Consider the following 21,579-nt stretch of genomic DNA (forward strand, 5'->3'; position numbering starts at 1 on the left):
TCCACCACTCACTTTCTACTTGACATTACGTCATTAAGAATCTTTATTATTAGGTGTAGCCATGGTTCTTTCATTTTCACTGCTGTATAATATTGTGACTCACTTCCACAATTTATTCATTGATTTTCTTGGCCGTGCACATGTGGACTGCTTTCAGAGCATAACCTATATAAACAATGCCACTATGAAATTCTGATCTCATGCATATATGCTAAAGTGTTTGCAGAGAATCTAGGTGTGAAGTCGCTGGGTCATAAACTGGATGATATTCAGTAATGCTGAAATGGTTTCCAATTTATGACCCCACCAGCAGAGTGAGTTCCCATTGTTCAGTATACTCACCACTTGGTATAGTCAGATTTCTTAATTTTGCCATTCTAGCAGGTATAAAATGATACTACTTTGAGGTCTGCTTTATATTTCTCCAGTCACTCATAAGATTAAACTCTTGTTATGCTTATTGGCTATTTGGATTTCCTTTTCCTCAAAATATCTATTTGGGTTTTTTTGTTGATTTTTAATTAAGCCTTTATATATGCTGGATATTAATCTTTATGACTTTTTCTGAATCTTTTCAAAGAAACATCTTTATCCTGAAGTCCTAAAAATATAAATGTTTTAAGGTTTTATTTTTTAGTTGTTAAGTCTTTGGTCGTCTAGAATCGATTTTTGTGCCTGGTGTCAAGGTAGGATCCAATTACTTTTTTTGCCCCACGTGGAACCCAATTTATTGAATACTGCATGCTTTCCCTATAACAGCTATGTTCCTTCGTATGATAAGTTTCTACATGTTTTTGAGTTTGCTGCTTTAACCTGTTCCACTGGCCAGTCTGTCTATCCCTGTGCCAAAACCACAGTTTTCATCATTCTAGCCTTATTATATTTTTGGTATCTTTTTTTTTTTTTTTTTTTTTGGTGTGCAGCAAAGCAAGGTTTATTGAACTATAGCGAAGTGATCATACAAAACTCCCAAAGACGGAGGGGACCCAAAGGGGTTGCCCTATCTTTGGTATCTAATAGGGCAAGTCTTGTACCTTATTTTCTTCAGGAGTATTCTGTGTGTTCTTGAGCTTTTGCTTTTCATGTGAATTTTAGAATCCACTTTCCAAGTTCCATGAAAAAAAAAAAACCTGTTGGATTTTGATTGGAATTGCATTGAATCTAGAGCTCATTTTGAGGAAATGGAGTCTTCCTATTCTTGCATATAGCATATTTTCCATTTATTTAGAATTTCTTTAATATCAATCAATAAAGTTAGTCCTTTTTTTTCTCTGTACAGGGTTTGCACTTATTAGATTTATTTATAAGTTATAATGTTATTTTATTGATTTCTGATATTGATCTTATTCTTATATCCAGCTGGATATAATAATTTGTAGAGGCTGAGATTATATAATCATATCATCTGTGAATAATGACATTTTTGTTTCTAATTCTTCGGCTTCTTTTTTTTCTTTCTTTTCTGACTGTACTCGCTAGAATGTTTAGTATAAAGATGAATAGAAGCATTAATACTGAACATTCTTCCTATTTTAAAGGTCACGTTTCTAAGGTTTCTACTAACAATAATGATGCTGTATGTAGGTAGTTGCTCTTTTTGCAAGTGTAGTTTCTGTTTGTGGTTCAGTAAATTTTTTGTTTGCTTGTTTTGTCATTCTGTTTTAAATCATGAATGAGTGCTGCGTTTTATTTATTTTTATATCTATTGAAATGATCTTTTCTCTTTATTTTGTTAATGTGGTGAATAAGATTTATATGTTTTTCTAATGTTAAACCAAGCCTACATTCCTATGATAAACCCAGGTTGATCATGATATATTAACTTTTTAAGCACGTTGCTATGTTTGTTTTATACAGCATTTTGTGTACATTTCCATGACTGAGGTTGGCTTGTAATTTTCTGTTCTTACCTAATTTGGAATGAAGTCTATGTACATGGCTTGCTCCGTTTTAACAAGTCTTTGTTCAAATGCTAGTATTCATATCATTGAGGCCTTTTCTGCCCCTACTTTTAGATATTCTAAATGCAAACTCTGCACTTTATTTCTTCTCTTTCCCTATTCCCTTTCCCCATATACCTTTCTCCTAGCACTTACCATTTTTTATTATAAATATAGTTTATTTACTTTTTTGTCTCCCCCAACCCCCTTTAGAATGTAAACTCTGAAGGGCAGATGGAATTGTATATAGTGTGAGGAACAAATCTGATTTCATCTTTTTCCAAATATCTATCCAATTATCCCAACATCATTTACTAAAACGTCAACCTTTGCCCCCCAGCCCTGATTCGAAATACTACCTTTATTATACACTAGATTTCCATAAGGAAATGGGTCATAAGGAGTTGGGTCAACATCTGGTTTTTTACACTCCACTGACATTCATGTACCAGTACCGCACTGAATTATAGACACTTAGGAGTGTGTGTGCGCACATGTGTGTATAAAAGATTTACTTATTTTAGAGAGAGAAAGCACGCGTGAGTGAGCAAGTGCACAGAGCAGAAGGGGCACAGAGAGAGAGAGAATCTCATTGTAGGGTTTTGTGGGATTTTTAAAAGATTTTATTTGAGCATGAGCTGGGGTGGGGGCGGCTCGCAGATCTTCCAACCCACGAGCACGGAATGTTTTTCTGTTTCTTTGTGTTGTCTTCAATTTCTTTCATCAGTGTTTTATAGTTTTCAGAGTGTACAGGTCTTTCACCTCGTTGATTAGGTATATTCCTAGGTATCTTACTGTTTTGATGCAATTGTAAATGGGATTCCTTAATTTCTCTTTCTACTGCTTCATTATTGGTGTGTAGAAATGCAATAGATACCTTTTTTGGAGATTTTATTTATTTATTTTGAGAGAGATTCTTTTAATGTATTGTTGGATTAAGTTTGCTAGTATTTTATTGAGAATTCTTGCATCCATGCTCATCAGGGATTTGGCCTGTAGTTCTCTTTTTTCACGGAGTCTTTATCTGGTTTTGGTATGGGGTAATGCTGGCCTCAGAGAATGAATTTGGAAGTTTTTCTCCCTTTTCTATTTTTTGAAATAGTTTGAGAAGAATTTACCCTTCTTTAAATGTATGGTAGAATTCACCTGTGAATGGTCACCAGACATCTGGCGCTGGGCTTTTGTTGGGACTTTTTTGATTGCTGATTCAATTTCTTTCCTTGTTATTGGTCTGTTCAAGTTTTCTATTCCTGTTTCAGAAAAACCTTGACTTTTTATTGGGATCTCATTAAATTTATAAATTTACTTAGGAAAAAATGACAATGATGTTAAAATGTTCCAACAAAGAACAAGGGGTATCTTTCCACTAGTTCCAGCATATTTTTGTGTCTTTTTTTAAAGATTTTTTTTTTTTTTTAATTAGAGTGAGAGAGCGTGAGTGCGTGCGAGAGCACGACTAGGGGGAGGGGCAGAGGGAGAGGGAGAAACAGACTCCCTGCTGAGCAGGAAGTCCAGCACGAGTCTTGATCCCAGGACCTGGAGATCATGACCCGAGCTGTAGGTAGGTGCTTAACCCACTGAGCCACCCAGGTGCCCCTAAAATGCTTCTTAACGACACAAAAGTGGGGCGCCTGGGTGGTGCGAGCCTGTGGGTGCAGCGATGGCACGAACTCTGTTGGAATTTGTTGTTTCTCTTAGAGGAGTTCATTGTATTCTCTGTCTCCTGGTAATGCTGAAGGTATGGGTTATGTATGATTTTATTTTCGCTTTTGTTATTTTATTGTTCTTAGAATGTGTGGAGAGATTCAGATTCAGGGGGATCACCGTTAACCTCCATATGCCAGATTTCCCCCCAAGTCTTGTTTTTTAAACATCACCAGAGGTGTATCTTTGCTATTAGGCTTCTTTAAAAATAACTTTTATAATTTACTGATCTTTTCTATTAAATCTTAGTTTTCTCTTCCATTAATTTTTGCTATTTATTATTTCCTTCCATTCACTTTTGTTGTTCTTTTTCTAACTTTTTATGTTGGATCATTAACTTGCTTATTTTCAGTCTTTTTTCTTTTCCAGGATATTAATTTGAGATGATAAATTTCTGTGTACCCTTTAACTGAATCCCACAAGTTGTGATATGCAATGTTTTCATTACCATCAAGTTCTAAGTATTTTAAATTTCCATTATGAGTTCTTCTTTGACTCCTGAGTTAATGTTTTTAGACTTTAAAACAAACGTAGTTCTTCAATTTGATCTTTTTAATTAAAATATTCTAATTTGATACCCTGTAATCTGGATCATACCTGTGATATTAAATGTTATTACTTGCTTTATGATTTAGCACAAGGGCCATTTTAAAAAATTATTCTATGTGTGCTTAATAAGAATGTGTAAGCTCTGATTGGGAGGTGTTCAGTTCTAGATATATCCGTCTAATTAAGTTTTCTAATTGTATCATCAGATCTTTTCAGACTTTGCTGATATCTTTGTCTCCTTGGCCTGGGAATAACTGAGGAGTTATTGGTTATGTGTTAAAGTCTTCTATTCTGATAGTGGATTTTTAAGTGTTCCCTTATAGTGCTATCAGTTTTTTATTTTTGTATTTTGAGACTAGTTAGGTACATGCAAGTTTAGAATTTATTCATCTTTCTGTCAGTTGAGAACTCTAATCATTATGTACTGACCTTAATAATGCTTTTTGTCTTAAATTCTATTTTTTTATGGTAATAACACTATCCTGTGTTTCTTTTGTTTAGTATTAATCTGGGATATCTTTTCTCATGTGTTTACTTTTATTTTATTTTATTTTTTATTTTTTATTTTTTTTTATTTTTTTTTTTTAAAGACTTTATTTATTTATTCGACAGAGATAGAGACAGCCAGCGAGAGAGGGAACACAAGCAGGGGGAGTGGGAGAGGAAGAAGCAGGCCCACAGCGGAAGAGCCCGATGCGGGGCTCGATCCCGGATCGCCGGGATCACGCCCTGAGCCGAAGGCAGACGCCCAACCGCTGTGCCACCCAGGCGCCCCTCATGTGTTTACTTTTAAACTTCCTACATCCTTTTATATTTAATGTGTATCCCGTGGTGTATATCCAGTTTTGTTTTATGTTATATTTGGGGGCACGTGGGCTGTTAGCTGGGGTGTTTCAGTTTTCCTCAAAGTGGGTTCTCCAGGAAGCTACTTAAAGCCATCCACATCATGGTTTCTGGGTTCCAGCTGAAGCCAAAAGAGAACAAGCCCCAAAGCACATTTTCAAACCTCTGCATTTGTCCCATGTGCCAAAGTTATTCAAATGGCGAAGCCAGCTTGAGAGAGTGAAGAAAGAAATTATACCTTTTTTTTTTTTTTTAAAGATTTTATTCATTTTTAGAGAGAGAAAGCACGAACAGGAGGAGGGGCAGAGGAAGAAGCAGGGAGCCCGATGTGGGGCTTGATCCCAGGACTCTGGGATCAAGACCTGACCAAAGGCCGATGCTTAACAGACTGAGTCACCCAGGTGCCCCAAATTCTACCTCCCGATGGGCGGAGCAGCATAAGTCTGTACATACAGAGACAGGAGAATTATTGTAGCTCTCTGCAAATAAGTTATCTCAAACCTCTTTTATATTTTGCACCTCCTTGTATCTCTGCTACAGTGTGGGCAATTATATTCAGTTAAGTTACTGTGTGAAATGCAACCAAATACAATTGTGAATGATACAGAAGTGCATAACTGAAATTTTTCTTACCCAGTTTGCCTTAGCTAGGGTAGACTATTACTGCAACAAATAAAACCAAGCATGTATAATGACTCAAAAAAAAAAAAGAGTTTATTTCTCCTATAACAGTACTGAGAAAGTAAATAGGTCCTCAGGGAACTTTTGGTGTGCAGTCATTTAGGGACCCAAGCGAATGGAAACTCTGCCACCTTCACCTTGTGGATTCCAGAGTTGCCAAAGAAGTGGTCTCTGTCCCAGCCAGCTAGATGGGAAAAGAATATGGAGGAGCATTGGGTAGGAGGTTTAATGGGCTAGACCTGGAAGGGACGCACATTATTTCTGCTCACATTTTACCACCTAGCAGCTCAGTCACGTGTTGACACCTAACAGCAAGTACAGTGTTATTCAAGGAGAAGCCCATAAAAATGATTTAAAACATGACCTGAAAATTTAGAACAAAATTAAATTAGGCTCTGCCATCAATTAACTGTGAGACCTTGGGCAAATTATTTGACCTTTCTAAGCCTCTGTTTCTTTCTTCACTAATGCAAGGGGGATAATAGTATTTCTCTCATAGAAATTTGGATTTTAAAAAGTGAAATATGGCATAAAAACTCCTAGTGGGCACTCAGTAGTATATAGCAAGTACTCAGTAAACATAAGTTATCAACATTACTAATATTATAATGGGTATTTGTTGAGTGACTGGTATACCGTTTACTGAATATCAAACATGAATGCTACCAGTGCCAGACATATTAAATAATATAGAAATTTTAAATTTTATAGTAAAAATTAGAGTTAATATTTTATTAACAAATGCAGATTTAGGGATGGAAAATATGTTTTTTCAAAAATAAGAGTTACTCAGAAGATATAAAATGTCACGAAGCATTTTTGAGTCTTTAAGGAAGTATTTTTCAAAAAGGATATAAGAAGTCCACAGCTATTTAATCAAAAGGAAGACTGCTTGCATAGACTGGTTTAGAAAGGCGCTGTGGTAGTCACTGCTCTCAGTCTTGAGTTCGGTCTCATCCAGTTCTGCCTGTAATAGGCCCATGATATGATTTTATTGAGTTTAGTGAGGTGACACACTTTGCACATCAAACAGAACAACTTCACAGACATCCCTTTAACGGGGAGCTCTTTCCTTCCAAGTCCCCATAAGAGAGCCTCATGGCAGCTGCCGGTTCTCTCCCACTACCTCTCTTGCTTGCTTCCCCAGTACACCTCTTCCCTATTTTTCCTTTTTCCTGTTGCCCTGGATCTTCCCTTTTGGGTCACTTTATTACTTTCTTTTGTAAACAACACAACTTTCTCATGCTTCTGTTGTATCCACCCTGTAATTCCACTCACCAAAACAAAGAAGCTTCCTTAGGAGGTTTGAAAGGGACAGGATTATACATGACTAGTTGATATTTTTGCAATCACAGTTAGGAAAAAAAAAAGCATAATCTAGAAAGTTAATTTTCTAGGCAGATGTCCTTAACATCTCCTTCTTGGTCTCCCCTGTTCATTTACTGAACACAATGGGATTTGGCACAGTCTTCTCACCCCAACTCTTGCCCTCATCTTTTGACCTCTCAGTTTCTTAAGGTCCTCATCTAAAATGACCTGCTTGTGCACTCCATTTAAAGTCCCCCACCTCTTATGGCCACACCTGAAGCTGCTCCACCCTCACAATTCCCCTGTCAGATATCCTACCCAAATCAATACGTCCCCACCTTTCCATCCCACTTAGTCTCTGTTCACACTATAACCACATGCCAACCTCATTCAGACTTTCAATCCATTACCATTTTACTTTTCCTTGTTCCATGAGCCCCTCGCTTGTCTTTGATTCAAATTCCATCATTTCAGTCAGTCTCATGCTAATAACAACCTGTACTTTCTCTGCATTTGTCTGGCAAAATGTTATTTCTGCAAACACTCAGCTATCTTGGTCTGTGCTATCTACCCTCGCTCTGGTGTATCTGGAGAAAACTACCCAAAGGAACAAATTTGTAGCACTTTTATTTTTGAGGCCCAGCCTCAGTTGGGCCCTCAACTTTGCCCTAAATTCTCTCCATTTTTCCCTGTGGCAACTCATTGTCCCCAGCCTTTTCTACTCTATTCAACCTTGAACACTTAGTAAGGGAAGTAACACTTCCCTTTCACACTTAGTATTTAACAGTCCTATTTTTTTTTTCCTGAGGGAGTAGTTCACACTGAAACCCCCCAAACTTCTGCCATCAGAGCTACAGCCTTCCTGAATCTGAGTCCATTCTTTCCTCCTCTTAGACTAGGGAAGATGTCGCTCCTCCTGTGTTCTGAGTTCCACAGCCTCTTGTCTTCTAAGAATCTTATATTATCCCTGGGGCGCCTGGGTGGCACAGCGGTTAAGCGTCTGCCTTCGGCTCAGGGCGTGATCCTGGCGTTATGGGATCGAGCCCCACATCAGGCTCCTCTGCTATGAGCCTGCTTCTTCCTCTCCCACTCCCCCTGCTTGTGTTCCCTCTCTCGCTGGCTGTCTCTATCTCTGTCAAATAAATAAAATAAAATCTTAAAAAAAAAAAAAGAATCTTATATTATCCATTCTTTCTCTGCTCTATCCCACCCATTAACATTTACAAATATTCTAATATCACATAACTTAAAAAATTCTGGGCCTTAATTCCAAACAAACTATTACTCCCCTATGTCTTCCTCTTAGCCATCAAAATTCTAGAAATAATTACCTAAGCTTGTTGCCTCGAATTCCTTTGCTTCCATATACTCTTGACACCACCCTAAATCACCTTTGGTCCTTTCTACTTTAAAATGGTGCTCACTCTGAAGTGACCAGTGACCTCCAAGTTGCTAAATCAGATAAATGCATGTTCTCTGCTCCTCATCTCATTCGACTCTCATTAAATCAAAACTGTTAAACCATTTTTTCCCCTCCCTCATTCTGTCTTCCCTTAGCTTCTATAGCTACACATTCTCTTGCTATCCTCTTATTCTGGCAGTTTCTCAGTATCTTTGTTAACTCTTCCTTCTTCAGTGGACCCTCAGATGTTGGAGTTCCCCAGGACTTGGTTTTACTTAGTTCTCAATTTGTACTTTCTCTAAATGTTTTCACATATACACAGCTTCAAATACAAGAGTTTCTCAAAGTGTAGTTCATGAGCCAGTCTGAAGATGAGCCGGAGCAGATGATAAAGTGGGGAAATGTGGTGGTTGAGGGTAGGGGAAAGGGGTGTTAAAATGCAGACTCCTAGGCCCCATGTTAGGCCTACCAAATTAATTCTGTGGGTGCGAACTGGGAATCTGCATTTTTTTAAATAACAGTTTTATTGCTATTTGGTATATGCTTTTCTTTTTTTTTATTTTAATGTTTTTTTTATTATGTTAGTCACCATACAGTACATCCCTGGTTTCTGATGTAAAGTTCGATGATTCATTAGTTGCATATAACACCCTGTGCACCATGCAATACGTGCCCTCCTCCTTACTACCCATCACCAGCCTATCCCATTCCCCTGCCCCCCTCCCCTCTGAAGCCCTCAGTTTGTTTCTCATAGTCCATAGTCTGTCATGCTTTATTCCCCCTTCTGATTACCCCCCCTTTCTTTATCCCTTTCTTCCCCTACCAATCTTCCTAGTTCTTATGTTCCATAGATGAGAGAAATCATATGATAATTGTCTTTCTCTGCTTGACTTATTTCACTTAGCATTATCTCCTCCAGTGCCGTCCATGTTGCAGCAAATGTTGAGAACTCGTTCTTTCTGCATTTTAAATAATTCTCGGCGTCATGCTCATACTGACTGACGTTTGGAACCGCTAACTTGATTTGCTCCATTAACAACAACAGCTCAACATCTCCATCTGGTGACGTACTAACATCAATGCCTTATTTTCTCAAATGTTAGGAAACTTAAAAATGTGAAAAGCAGAAAGGAAATAAAAGATATGAATGAATGATCTGCCCCATGAATAGTCAAGATTAGATTATGTCACCTTTTGGCTTTTCTAGCTCCAGATGAGAACTCATCTTTATTCATAAGTTTCAAATTTTAATCCTTACCCAAGTAAATAAAAACACAAGAATTGAAATGACTATTTCATCACATGATGTCTCTTAAAATGGAACCAAAGACATTTAATGGATTTTCAGAGTTAGCTTTCCCTTGGTTAGCTAATAAAAAGCATTCTACTTTCCACTAAAAATTTAATATGGGACATTATAATTTTACCTAAAATTTATTGTTAAATTGTTATCTTAGTTAAAGTAATAAATATTCATTGTAAAACAATTTGTAGAAGATAAATAATTTATGAAGGAAATTACTCATAATCTCACTACCAAGAGATAATACAGTTAAATTTGAGGTATTATTTCATTTTTTTCCATCCATGAATGGATTTTCCACTGGATAATTTGAAAATACTGTTTGACTTTGTACCTGCCTTAATTTGTTACCAGCTCTGGAATTCTTTTCCTTTTCCTTTTTTTTTTTTTTTTTTTTTTTTTTAAAGAGAGAACAGGTGGGGATGTGTGTGCCAGAGGGGACAGAGGGAGAGAGGAGTCTTAAGCAGGCTCCATGCCCAGCATGGACCCCAGTGCAGGGCTCAATCTCATGACCCTGAGATCATTACCTGAGCCAAAATCAAGAGTCAGATGCTTACCCGACTGAGCTACCCAGGTGCCCCAATTTTTTTCGTATTTTTAATCATATGTTTTACTACTTGTATCTAAGGTTTAGCAAACAAAGGCCTCAGGGTTTTATTTACTTTGATCACACTTTGATTGCTTAAAGTCTCAGATAAAATTTGTATATAATGTTAGTTTCAGATGTATAACATAATTTGATATTTACATATACTACAAAGTGGTCGACACAATAAGTCTAGTTACTGTCACCATATAATTGATTCCTTTCACCCTTTTCAAGCACCCAACCCACTTCCTCTCTGATAACCACCAGTCTGTTCTCTGTACCTATGAGGGCTTTTTTCCACATTCAACATATAAATAACATATGGTATTTGTCTTTCTCTGACTTATCTCACTTAGCCTAATGCTTGTGAGGTCCGTCCATGCTCTCACGAATGCCAAGATTTCCTTCTTTTTATGGCTGAGTAGTATTCCATTGTATAAATATACCACACCATCAAAACAGTATGGAGATTCCTCAAAAAGTTAAAAATAGAACTACCCTATGACCCAGCAATTGCACTAAGTATTTATACAAAAATACAGATTCAAAGGAATGCATGCACCTTGATGTTTACAGCAGCCTTATCAACAATAGCCAAACTGTGGAAAGAGCCCAAGTGTCCATTGACTAATGAATGGATAAAGATGTGTGTTTGTGTGTGTAATGGAATATTAAGCCATCAAAAAGAATGAATTCTTGCCATATGCAACGACATGGATGGAACTAGAGTGTATTATGTGAAGTGAAATAAATCAGAGAAAGTCAAATACCATATGATTTCTCTGTGGAATTTAAGAAACAAAACAGATGAACATAGGGGAAAAGAAGGAAAAATAAAATAAGATGAAAACAGAGAGGAAGGCAAACCATGAGTTGCTTACCTATAGAGAACAAACTGAGGGTTGCTGAAGGGGAGGTGTTTGGGAGGATGGGCTAAGTGGGTGATGGGCATTAAGGCAGGCACTTGTGATGAGCACTGGGCATTACATTTAAGTGATCAATGACTAAATTCTACTCCTGAAACCAGTGTGACACTATATGTTAACTAACTTGAATTTAAATAAAAAATTGGAAGAAAATTACAAAATATATATATACCACATCATCTTTATCCATCCATCCATCAATGGACAGTCAGGTTTCCATATCTTGGCTTTTATAAATAATGCTGCAATGAACTCAGTCCTAATTCTTAGAAGGCCACATTAATATTCCTCTGTATTTGCCCATTTATTTTATCTAATTACCTGGATTCCTCTCATTTTCAGTAAGCAGTGGTAGAGAATCTTGTCAAGGTCATTTGAAAGCCTTGTTTCCTTATTCGTTGTTTCAAAGAACTAAGGTGATACAGTCAGTCTTAGAAAACTTACCAGTACATGAATTAATGATGGACTCATACCTTGAGGTATGAGTAGGAGTTTAATGGATAGATAAGCAAGGAAAAGACAGGTCAGCCAAGAAGAATAGCATCTGCAAGGATACAGAGGGTAGAAGTGTGTAACATGTTTGGAAAAATGCAATGTGGCTGGCAGTGTGTGGCCACAGGTGAGACTGGCAGGGGAGGAAAAGCAGAAGATCAGAAAGACAAGTTGGGACCAATTGTGAACCAAATAACCATAACTGTGAACCATTTATGGAGCATTTATTCTGTGACAGGTACTGTACTGATGCTTTGCAAACATTTCTTTGAACCTTTTCAATAATGAAAAATTTGTAAGGTTCACTGTATTCTGATCAACAAATGTGATTTTTCTAATTTTTTTCAAGTATGGCAGCTTGCCTTAAGTATTTAACCCAGGAACTTGGTCTTCCACATTAACCCAAACTTTATTCTGTGAAGTTAGTGTTTTTATCAGGCCAGCACCCCTCCCCTCTTTCTTTTGGTAAAAGTCTCTATCTCCCTGGCTATAGAACTCCCTGGCTACAGAAGTGGGCTTCTGCTTCCTGCTTCTCTGGGAGATGTGAGCCAGGAGCTGCCACAACCCCACTGTGGGGAGAAAAGCTGACATATGGAGGCAGGGATGGGCTGTGTTGAGCAGCAGTCCTGGCAAGGTATCTGTCTTCTCTACCCTTTTTTTTTTTTTTTGGTCCCTTGCAATCCAAGTGTATCTTGGTGGCTAAGAGTTAATTTTGGAGATACTTGGGTCAAAAGCTGGCATTGACACTTAACAGTTACAGACCTTGGGCAAGCCACTTAAACTAGTTAGGCCCCAGTGGTAAAATGAGAATGTGGTGAAGATGAAATGGGATTATGAGCATAAGGCATTTAGCACACACAATGTGTTCACTAAGATGTAGCTGCTATTAGTTAAAATGTCCATGCTACCCAGAGCAATCTACACTTTCAATGCTATCCCGATCAAAATACCGATGACATTTTTCAAAGAACTGGAACAAATAGTCCTTAAATTTGTATGGAACCAGAAAAGGCCCCGAATCGCCAAGGAACTGTTGAAAAGGAAAAACAAAGCTGGGGGCATCACAATGCCAGATTTCAAGCTGTACTACAAAGCTGTGATCACAAAGACAGCATGGTACTGGCACAAAAACAGACACATAGACCAATGGAACAGAATAGAGAACCCAGAAATGGACCCTCGGCTCTTTGGGCAACTAATGTTTGACAAAGCAGGAAAAAACATCCGGTGGGAAAAAGACAGTCTCTTCAATAAATGGTGCTGGGAAAATTGGACAGCTACATGCAAAAGAATGAAACTTGACCACTCTCTCACACCATACACAAAGATAAACTCCAAATGGATGAAAGACCTTGATGTGAGACAGGAATCCATCAAAATCCTAGAGGAGAACATAGGCAGCAACCTCTACGACATCGGCCAAAGCAACCTTTTTCATGACACATCTCCAAAGGCAAGAGAAACAAAAGATAAAATGAACTTGTGGGACTTCATCAAGATAAAAAGCTTCTGCACAGCCAAGGAAACAGTCAAAAAAACTAAGAGGCAGCCCACGGAATGGGAGAATGTATTTGCAAATGATGCTACAGATAAAAGACTGGTATCCAAGATCTACAAAGAACTTCTCAAACTCAATACACGAGAAACAAATAAACAAATCAAAAAATGGGCAGAAGATATGAACAGACACTTTTCCAATGATGACATACAAATGGCTAACAGACACATGAAAAAATGTTCAAAATCATTAGCCATCAGGGAAATTCAAATCAAAACCACACTGAGATACCACCTTACGCCAGTTAGAATGGCAAAAATAGACAAGGCAAGAAACAACAATTGTTGGAGAGGATGTGGAGAAAGGGGATCCCTCCTACATTGTTGGTGGGAATGCAAGTTGGTACAGCCACTCTGGAAAACAGTGTGGAGGTCCCTTAAAAAGTTAAAAATTGAGCTACCCTATGATCCAGCCATTGCACTACTGGGTATTTACCCCAAAGATACAGACGTAGTGAAGAGAAGGGCCATATGCACCCCAATGTTCATAGCAGCATTGTCCACAATAGCTAAATCGTGGAAGGAACCGAGATGCCCTTCAACAGATGACTAGATTAAAAAGTTGTGGTCCATATATACAATGGAATATTACTCAGCTATCAGAAAGAATAAGTTCTCAACATTTGCTGCAACATGGACGGCACTGGAGGAGATAATGCTAAGTGAAATAAGTCAAGCAGAGAAAGACAATTATCATATGATTTCTCTCATCTATGGAACATAAGACCTAGGAAGATCGGTAGGGGAAGAAAGGGATAAAGAAAGGGGGGGTAATCAGAAGGGGGAATGAAGCATGAGAGACTATGGACTCTGAGAAACAAACTGAGGGCTTCAGAGGGGAGGGGGGTGGGGGAATGGGATGGACTGGTGATGGGTAGTAAGGAGGGCATGTATTGCATGGTGCACTGGGTGTTATACGCAACTAATGAATCATCGAACTCATCAGAAACCAGGGATGTACTGTATGGTGACTAACATAATATAATTAAAAAAAAAAAAAAGATATAGCTGCTATTAGGGTAAGTGGAAGAAGGAGCAGTTAGACTGACAAGAAACCTATTCACCTCCCCTCAATAACAATTGAAACTTTGTACTCCTGTCTCCATGAAATTGGGATTTACTTTAAAATACACAACAAAGAGAAATAAAGAATAGAGCAAACAAATGTGCCAAAATCTTGATAACTGTTGAACAGATGGAAGTTGTTGTGTTATAGACTCTTAAATTTTTTATAATCTTTTTTGAAGAAAGGTTCACTGAGATTATCATGCAGGTTCTCTTTTCAGTCCGGCTGATGTAAACTGCATTGATTTTCAAATGTCGGGTCAACCTTGCATTCCTGGAGTAGACTCAGTTTGATCAATAAAGAGTTGTTCCTTTGAAAAAGATACCGGAATCTGGCTTGTTAGTTTTCGTATAGGATTCTTGAGATAGTTGGCCTATGGTTTTCCTCTCTTATGGTAACTGTGCCAACCTCTGGTATGGGGCTGTGTTTACCTCAACGGATGAGTTAGATGGTGTTTTCCTGTTTTCTACACTCTGGAGGAATTTTTGTGTGATTGGTGCTGTTTCTTAAGTGATTTGACCTCAGTTATAATTGCACTTTCCTTTTAAATCCTTGAGCTGTTATTCATTAGGCTTTGTATACTTTTTTGTATATGTAGGAATAATTTTAAAAATAAATACTTTCAAAGAGCTAAAGTAGGCAAAAAGCCATTTTTTTAAAAAAAATGAGACTATGTGTAACTTTCTTAGCTAAGGGCAATGTAATCATTTCATCCTAATGACTACACTAAAACCCTCACCCCTGGTCTGGATAGCAATCCTTTACATACAGACTTTCTTTCTTCACTACGTCATCATCACCACTGACATTACCAGGCAGGAATAACTTCCCAGGCACTGTGCTAAATGTATTACATATGTCATTTCCTTTAATCACCATAAGCCTATTGCCTCTCACATTTTAGGAGAAAGCCAAATTGTAGCAAACAATGTCCAGGATCCTGGACTCAAACCCCAGAAGTCCGACTGCAGAGAGTATGCTCTTCACCTGCTCGTGCCTGTAAGTCATGGAGAGGCAGCACGGCCTGGTGGGGATGGGAAAAGAGACATAATCAGGGCTCCAACCTACCTCTGCGTCTAACTGGCTGTGAGACCTTGGACAAATCACGTAATTTTCCTGGCCCAGGTGTTCTTGATAAAATGCAGGGCATAGTCTAGGGAGTTATTTTGAAACTCCGCCTGTCAGGCCTGGGAGTTTGGAGGCATCCTCTGGGGTCAAGCAGGACAAGGAGCATTCCTTCTTTTATATTACATACTGGCCTTTGATAGGATTTCATTTGAACTAATGGTTCTGAGGCTTCTGAAACCATCTGACTAACTTCTCAGAGTCTTCCGTTCCAGTGAATTCTACAGAATCACTATAGAATCATTTAGATGAATGATTCTATAAATATTCTATGATTCTATTTTCTATCCTATTACCTATTAAGCTCTACATTAGATATGGACTATATTCATTTAACCAAACAAATGTCCAACACACCCAAATGTTAATTTCTCTATAACTTTTCTGTAATAAATTCTTCACATTTAGAATGATACTCAGATACCTCAATTTCTACCATATGATAAATCCCATTTAGAACTTATTTCCCCCCTATAATATGACATCCTCCAGTATGTTATAGGACTACCCTCTCCTTACATTACTTTCCATTTATGTGCAGTTGTGTTCAGCACAGATGCTGAGACACTGTACAAGCCCTCAAGTGATTGCGGAATATGGATAACAATAAACTCATTCCTCAAAGATTTAAAAATCAAAGCATCAGACAAAATGTAAGTTTTTATGAGACTTCACATTTTGAAATACATAACTCTTATAGCACAAACACAGTATTTACATTACAAGTTCTTTTTACAAAATATGTGTTAAAAGAATACTGTTGAGATCATGATCTTAAAATACCTGTTAGAGTTCAAAAAGGACTTACAGAAACTAATCTAAACAATCCACCATATAATGATATAAATAAAACATAGCTGAACATCAGGGCTTACTCATACATAAAAATACGAATTCTCTATCCCAGTGGTCAGCAAACAGTGGCATGTGGGCCAAATCCAGCTGGTGGCCTGTTTTTGTACAGCTGCAAGCTAAACATGGTTTTTGACATTTTTAAAGGTTAAAAAAAAAAAACAACACTAAAACTAACAATAAGGAATATGCAACAGAGACACATGTAGCCTGCAAATATTTACTATGTGGCTTTTTACAGAAAGTTTGCCTATCCCTGCATTATATGAAACCCGTTGAAAGAGCTAGCTACTAGAATATACTGAGTATTTAAAAAGACACCACTGTAATGTGCCAGTACCATCAGCACTACTCATTTCTAAAATGAGGCACTTCTGTTTGAATATGTACATTTCCAAAACATAATTACATCTGGAAGGTAGCTCTGCTACTTAACTCTAGCCCTTTGTAATTAGGCCTCTGCATGAAATCACATTCTTAGGGGCTGAAGTAAATAAGCACAAAGTACTTCCGATGTCAGTCATTGATCTCATCAGTAGTTTGACCACTTATGGTCTTAAATGTTAATAAAATCCATAATTTAGGTATTGCCAATAGGAGGTGATATTGTTGCATTATTTAAATAACATGTATAAAAACATATTTAGATATCCCAATTCATTATTTTCAGAAGTAAGGGTAACTAGTTAACTTAGTAGCTACTTATTTTAAAAATGGGAAATGGAAAAAACAAAAACAAAAAAACCAAAAATGTACAACCGCAGCAAATGGCTTTGGAATGCAAAGACTGGGGTCTCTTAGCAGTGGCTCCCAAGGTGCCTAGGCTTCTCATGTGAAAGTTAGTTGGCAATGGTTGCTATGGGAACTTGGCAGCTCTCTCTTGTCAGATTTTTCATTTAAAGAATGATGGGTCCATAAGCAAATACTTTAAAAGTAAAACCAGGTCAGAGCTGCTCAACACACAAGTTTTCCATGCCTTGGTTAAACAATTCCTGGCCAGTAGGCTATATTCACACCACAAAACAAGTATTGTACTGGATGCTTTTCCTTCTTCAGGCCAGGCTGGCTAAGCATCACATCATGAAGACATCTCTATGATGCCAAGTTTTAAAATGCTCAGTGAATGCTGAGGTAGATGATTTTCAAATGAAGATCTTCTATACCCTGATTCGATCAGGACTAGCTTCTTTCTGTATCCTCCTCCTGGGAAATATCTTCCGTTTAAGTGCAATTAACTAGATAATGAAAAAAAATAAATTTTAATTCTCCATACTGACAAACTTTACACTTTGAGTCCTATGACTTTAATCACTTCCACAGCAATCAAGTCTCCCTCATTCCGCCCCAAAACAAAACCAACCACTACTTTTGTAATAGGGTCAATATGCCTAGATATTTGCCCACAAATATTTAAACCCATAAGGATTAAAATTATTTTCACCCATGCTTCACTTTTTTAAAGACCTTAAAGACCTATAACTACAGATTTTTACACAGTGATTACCAAGCATATTTATTTTCAAGATACCTATTTGTCAGGTCTTTATTTTGAATGAAACTGGCTTTGTTTAGCTATTAAAATACTGCCCTTAATTTGAAAATGACTACATATGTAAGACAGAACTTTAAAAAAACACCCTGTATTAACATCCTGTCACCACTTTTCCCCTATATTTAAACATAGCAGTAAATCATTTGAAAATACAGATAATACCTAGTTTATGAAATGGGTTGTCAGGCAAAAAATTCATAATTACTAGCTTAGAACCTGGACAAACACTTCTTTCTCATAGAAAGGGTTTATCCATGACACATCTGAAATAGGAAACATGACTGCCATTATAATAAAGCGTCAGTGAGAAAAACAAATGTGTTCTTTATGGTTTCAATTTGGGATCATACTGTCTATCCATTACAGGGTGAAGGCAGGGCTTTGCCCAAGTACAGGCCACCATGGTTTGAGTGATGAGTTGGGACTCTGGGGCAGAGGAAGAGGCAGTGTTGGCTGGTTTGTTGCAAGAATGGTAGAGGTTAAGGAATTTGATTCAAATATGTTAAGAGCAACGGGACAGAGAGAAGAGAGAATTTATTCTTTCCTTCTTTTCTCCCTCCTTGCCTTTCTGGTTCCCTGTTCTCTACTGGTATAAATGACACAGAGGAAAGACTGGCCCTCCCGTTCCTTCCCACTGCCACCAGATGCTCCTTTCAGCCAGTGTGCCTTTTCTCCCCATTGCAGGCCAGCACACAGCTGACTCCTAGTTCCTCAGTGGAACCTCTGTTCTAGGGCAGGGACAGTTTTAACTGCCAGGAATAAAGGCAACAAGAACAAGACTGATACTCTCTGGGAAGTGGATGAAGATTAAATTGCAGTCCTGTCCACCTGCCCATTCTCCCATTTTCTTTCCTTTCATTTATGGCAGGAACTTTAGTCTAAAGTTCTCAATACTTCAGCCTCTTACTCCTTCTCAGTTTAAGTAAACTCACTGCAAGTTTCCCATACTGACAACTAGAAAGGCTCCACTCAACAGTCACCTCAGATGGAGGCTGAGGTGAAGTTTGCTTGCCCCAGCAGGTCAGGTCAGACACGGTTCCCTTTCTTCTTTAACCCTTTCTCTTCAGACCATTTCATGCCTACACCAAATAAGGATTCTCTAACCCTTTTCTTTTTATCTCACAAACCTTCCTTCTACTTCTGGGACTTCACTTGAAGGAGGTTGTGTATATGTGCCTGCATGGAGAGAAATTCCAGCAGTTCAAAGGAAATGTAATGGGGAGAAATGTGAGCACAACAGGCACTGTCCACAGAAGAGTAGGAGGTCTGAAGATAAGCCACTGCAGTCACTTTTAGAAAGGTTACAGGAGAAGAAAAATTGGAAACCCATACAAAATCAGTATCAGATAAGGATTCTAATGGGTTTTCTGTTTAGAAATACGTAGAGGTTTTCAGTTTTAGTTTGATGTCTACAAGTTAATCTACTGAATTCTAGGTAGAAAGGATACTAGTAGTGCATGTAGAAGATTAATGAATAAAAGGCTATTATGTTTGCTGCCTGAATATTATGAAATATGTTTGACATATTGACACCTGAGTTAGAAGCCAAAGAAGAAATTAAAATTTTCTTGTGAATTTATATCACTTTCTGAAAGAATGAGATACTCTTATACTAAAAAATAATGTTTGATCCCCACATAAAATATGTAAGGCTTACCTGTTCAGCAAAAAATGAGAATATAGTAAACATAATCAATGTTGCCAGTACACAGTGAGTCCAAAACTTCAATTTGTCTCGATATGCTCTCCTGTTCAGAGAAAGAAGCAAATATGTAGTTCTGTGCATAGTTCCACTATATTAGAATTCTTTATATACTAGTTTAGCAAAAAAGTCACGAAATACAAAACCACTGTCTGGAGGCAATTTGAAAATGTTAATACACTGTACATTTCCAACATGAGATCAGATTTTTCATTATGTCCTAGTAAATATTATATTTGAATTGTAAAAGTTACCCAGGCAGAGGAGAGGACTTCAAAAGAAAATCACTTTTAGCATTTAAACAAAAGTACACTTTCATTCATATCCATTTCTTCACAGTCACTTAATCAACACTTTCTGTGGATACAGACAGATGAACAAGAAGTTCTTGCTCTAAAGTGTTTATAAGCCTGGGGAATCACTGACATGCACATGACTAGCCATCACACAAGATGGACCAAAAAATGTACTATCAAAAGCAAAGTCTTGTGGAAAAACAGAGAAATAAGGAAAGCATCTCAGATTTGGTGACATTTCATTTAAGTGCTGAAGTAGGTGGGGGACCTTAAATGAAAGCATTTAGCTGAGTAAGGCAGTGAGCATCATCGAAGAGTCAGAGGAGCAAGCTGAGTCCTGCAGAACTGAATGAAGTCTGGCCTAGGGGCATCAGGGAGAGAGCTAAAGCCATGGCAAGGCAGGTGGGCATCAACTGCAGGTATTCTGGGAAAATATGCAGTGGGGTTTGAACACAATACTGTAGTGGGAAAGTGTATGAAAGTGGGTATGTGTGTGGCAGCGGGGTAAAAATGGTGGCCATCTGAAGGATGCATGTCAGGTGAACAGAAGTGACCAGGCAGGCAGTCATGTTAGTCTGGGTATGAAAACATAATGAAGGCCAGTGAAAATGAAAGAAAACAAGCAACAGAGCAGATCAACTGGATTTGAAGTTAGGATATTGGGGTTAGAGGCAGTAGAGCAGTTTCCTCATCTGTAATGTGTAAATAATTTATTATGAAGACTATATGCTTAACATGAGGCTTGGAAGATATTTTAATAACTATCAATTCAGGCCTCTGTGCTGACTTCCAGATTCTCATTTACAGCTTGTCTTGTAGTGGATGTCTCTACTTCAAGTCCCATATTGATGGTACCTCTGTTTTCCCTCCTGAATTTCCTATGTCTCTTAATAGGATCACAACCAGCGCAGTTAATTCTAATTTCTATGGTGTCATTCAGAATCGATATGTAATTTGAAGAGCTAAGAAGCCACAGACTGTAATGCAGCTAAGTTGTCCCAGGACCCAGAGAAACTTAAACTAGCTGGAGATTTCCTCAGTCATTCATTCATCCACTGAGCACCTACTATGTGCTAGAAAGGCACTGCGGACTCAGAGAAAAGTAAGACACCATCTCTGATGTTGAAGAGGGCTTTACAGTCTGTCAGGAGAGACAAGCACACCAGACAGACTGCTGTACAGTGTAGAAAGTGTTACACCTAAGGAAGGGGAACAGGAAGAAAGCCTATTGGGAAATTAGAGAAAGGTGACAGGGGACTTGAGCACAATGTCATGAAAGGAAAGAGAAAAAGTAACGTTTCTAGAAGGTAGGGTGGTGGTGGTGGCTCAGCAGTGAGAGAGGACACAGAAGCTGAGCAGGATGAAGAAAATGAAGCGCCCCAGCTCAGGGAATTACACCTGATTCATCTTATTTGTATAACACAGAGATCAAAGTCCTCTCAAACTACTCTTAAGCCCACTCCTTTCTTATTCAATTGGGCCCTTGAAGATAAATTTAGTCACAAACTGGATGTGGGGAGTTAGTTAACACTTGAAACTATCCAGAGATCTTTTCCTCTGAGCTAAAGGAAAGTGAAAATGATAAGAAACCATTCCTAGAAGACAAGGCCCACAATTTAGTAATAACTTCTGAAAATAAAAATACATAGCTATTAGCAATATACATACTAATTGGCTCACTTACCCAACTCT

The 21,579-nt window shown here is 37.9% G+C and overlaps 1 protein-coding gene across 1 annotated transcript in view; it reads right to left on the minus strand.

Moving 5' to 3' along the window:
* Positions 1 to 16,132: 16,132 nt before the first annotated feature.
* Positions 16,133 to 21,579, minus strand: part of GNPTAB (N-acetylglucosamine-1-phosphate transferase subunits alpha and beta) — a 71,930-nt gene continuing 66,483 nt past the window's right edge. Inside the window, exons 20-21 of the mRNA XM_040637375.1 lie at positions 19,547 to 19,637; positions 16,133 to 17,572 (exon numbers count right to left, since the gene is read on the minus strand). Of these exons, the coding sequence (XP_040493309.1) occupies positions 17,495 to 17,572; positions 19,547 to 19,637 (169 nt within the window). The 3' untranslated portion in view covers positions 16,133 to 17,494. The remainder of the gene's footprint in view (positions 17,573 to 19,546; positions 19,638 to 21,579) is intronic.

The sequence above is a fragment of the Ursus maritimus genome, unplaced genomic scaffold, assembly GCF_017311325.1.
Source record: "Ursus maritimus isolate PB19 unplaced genomic scaffold, ASM1731132v1 scaffold_21, whole genome shotgun sequence".
NCBI classification, from domain to species: Eukaryota; Metazoa; Chordata; class Mammalia; order Carnivora; family Ursidae; genus Ursus; species Ursus maritimus.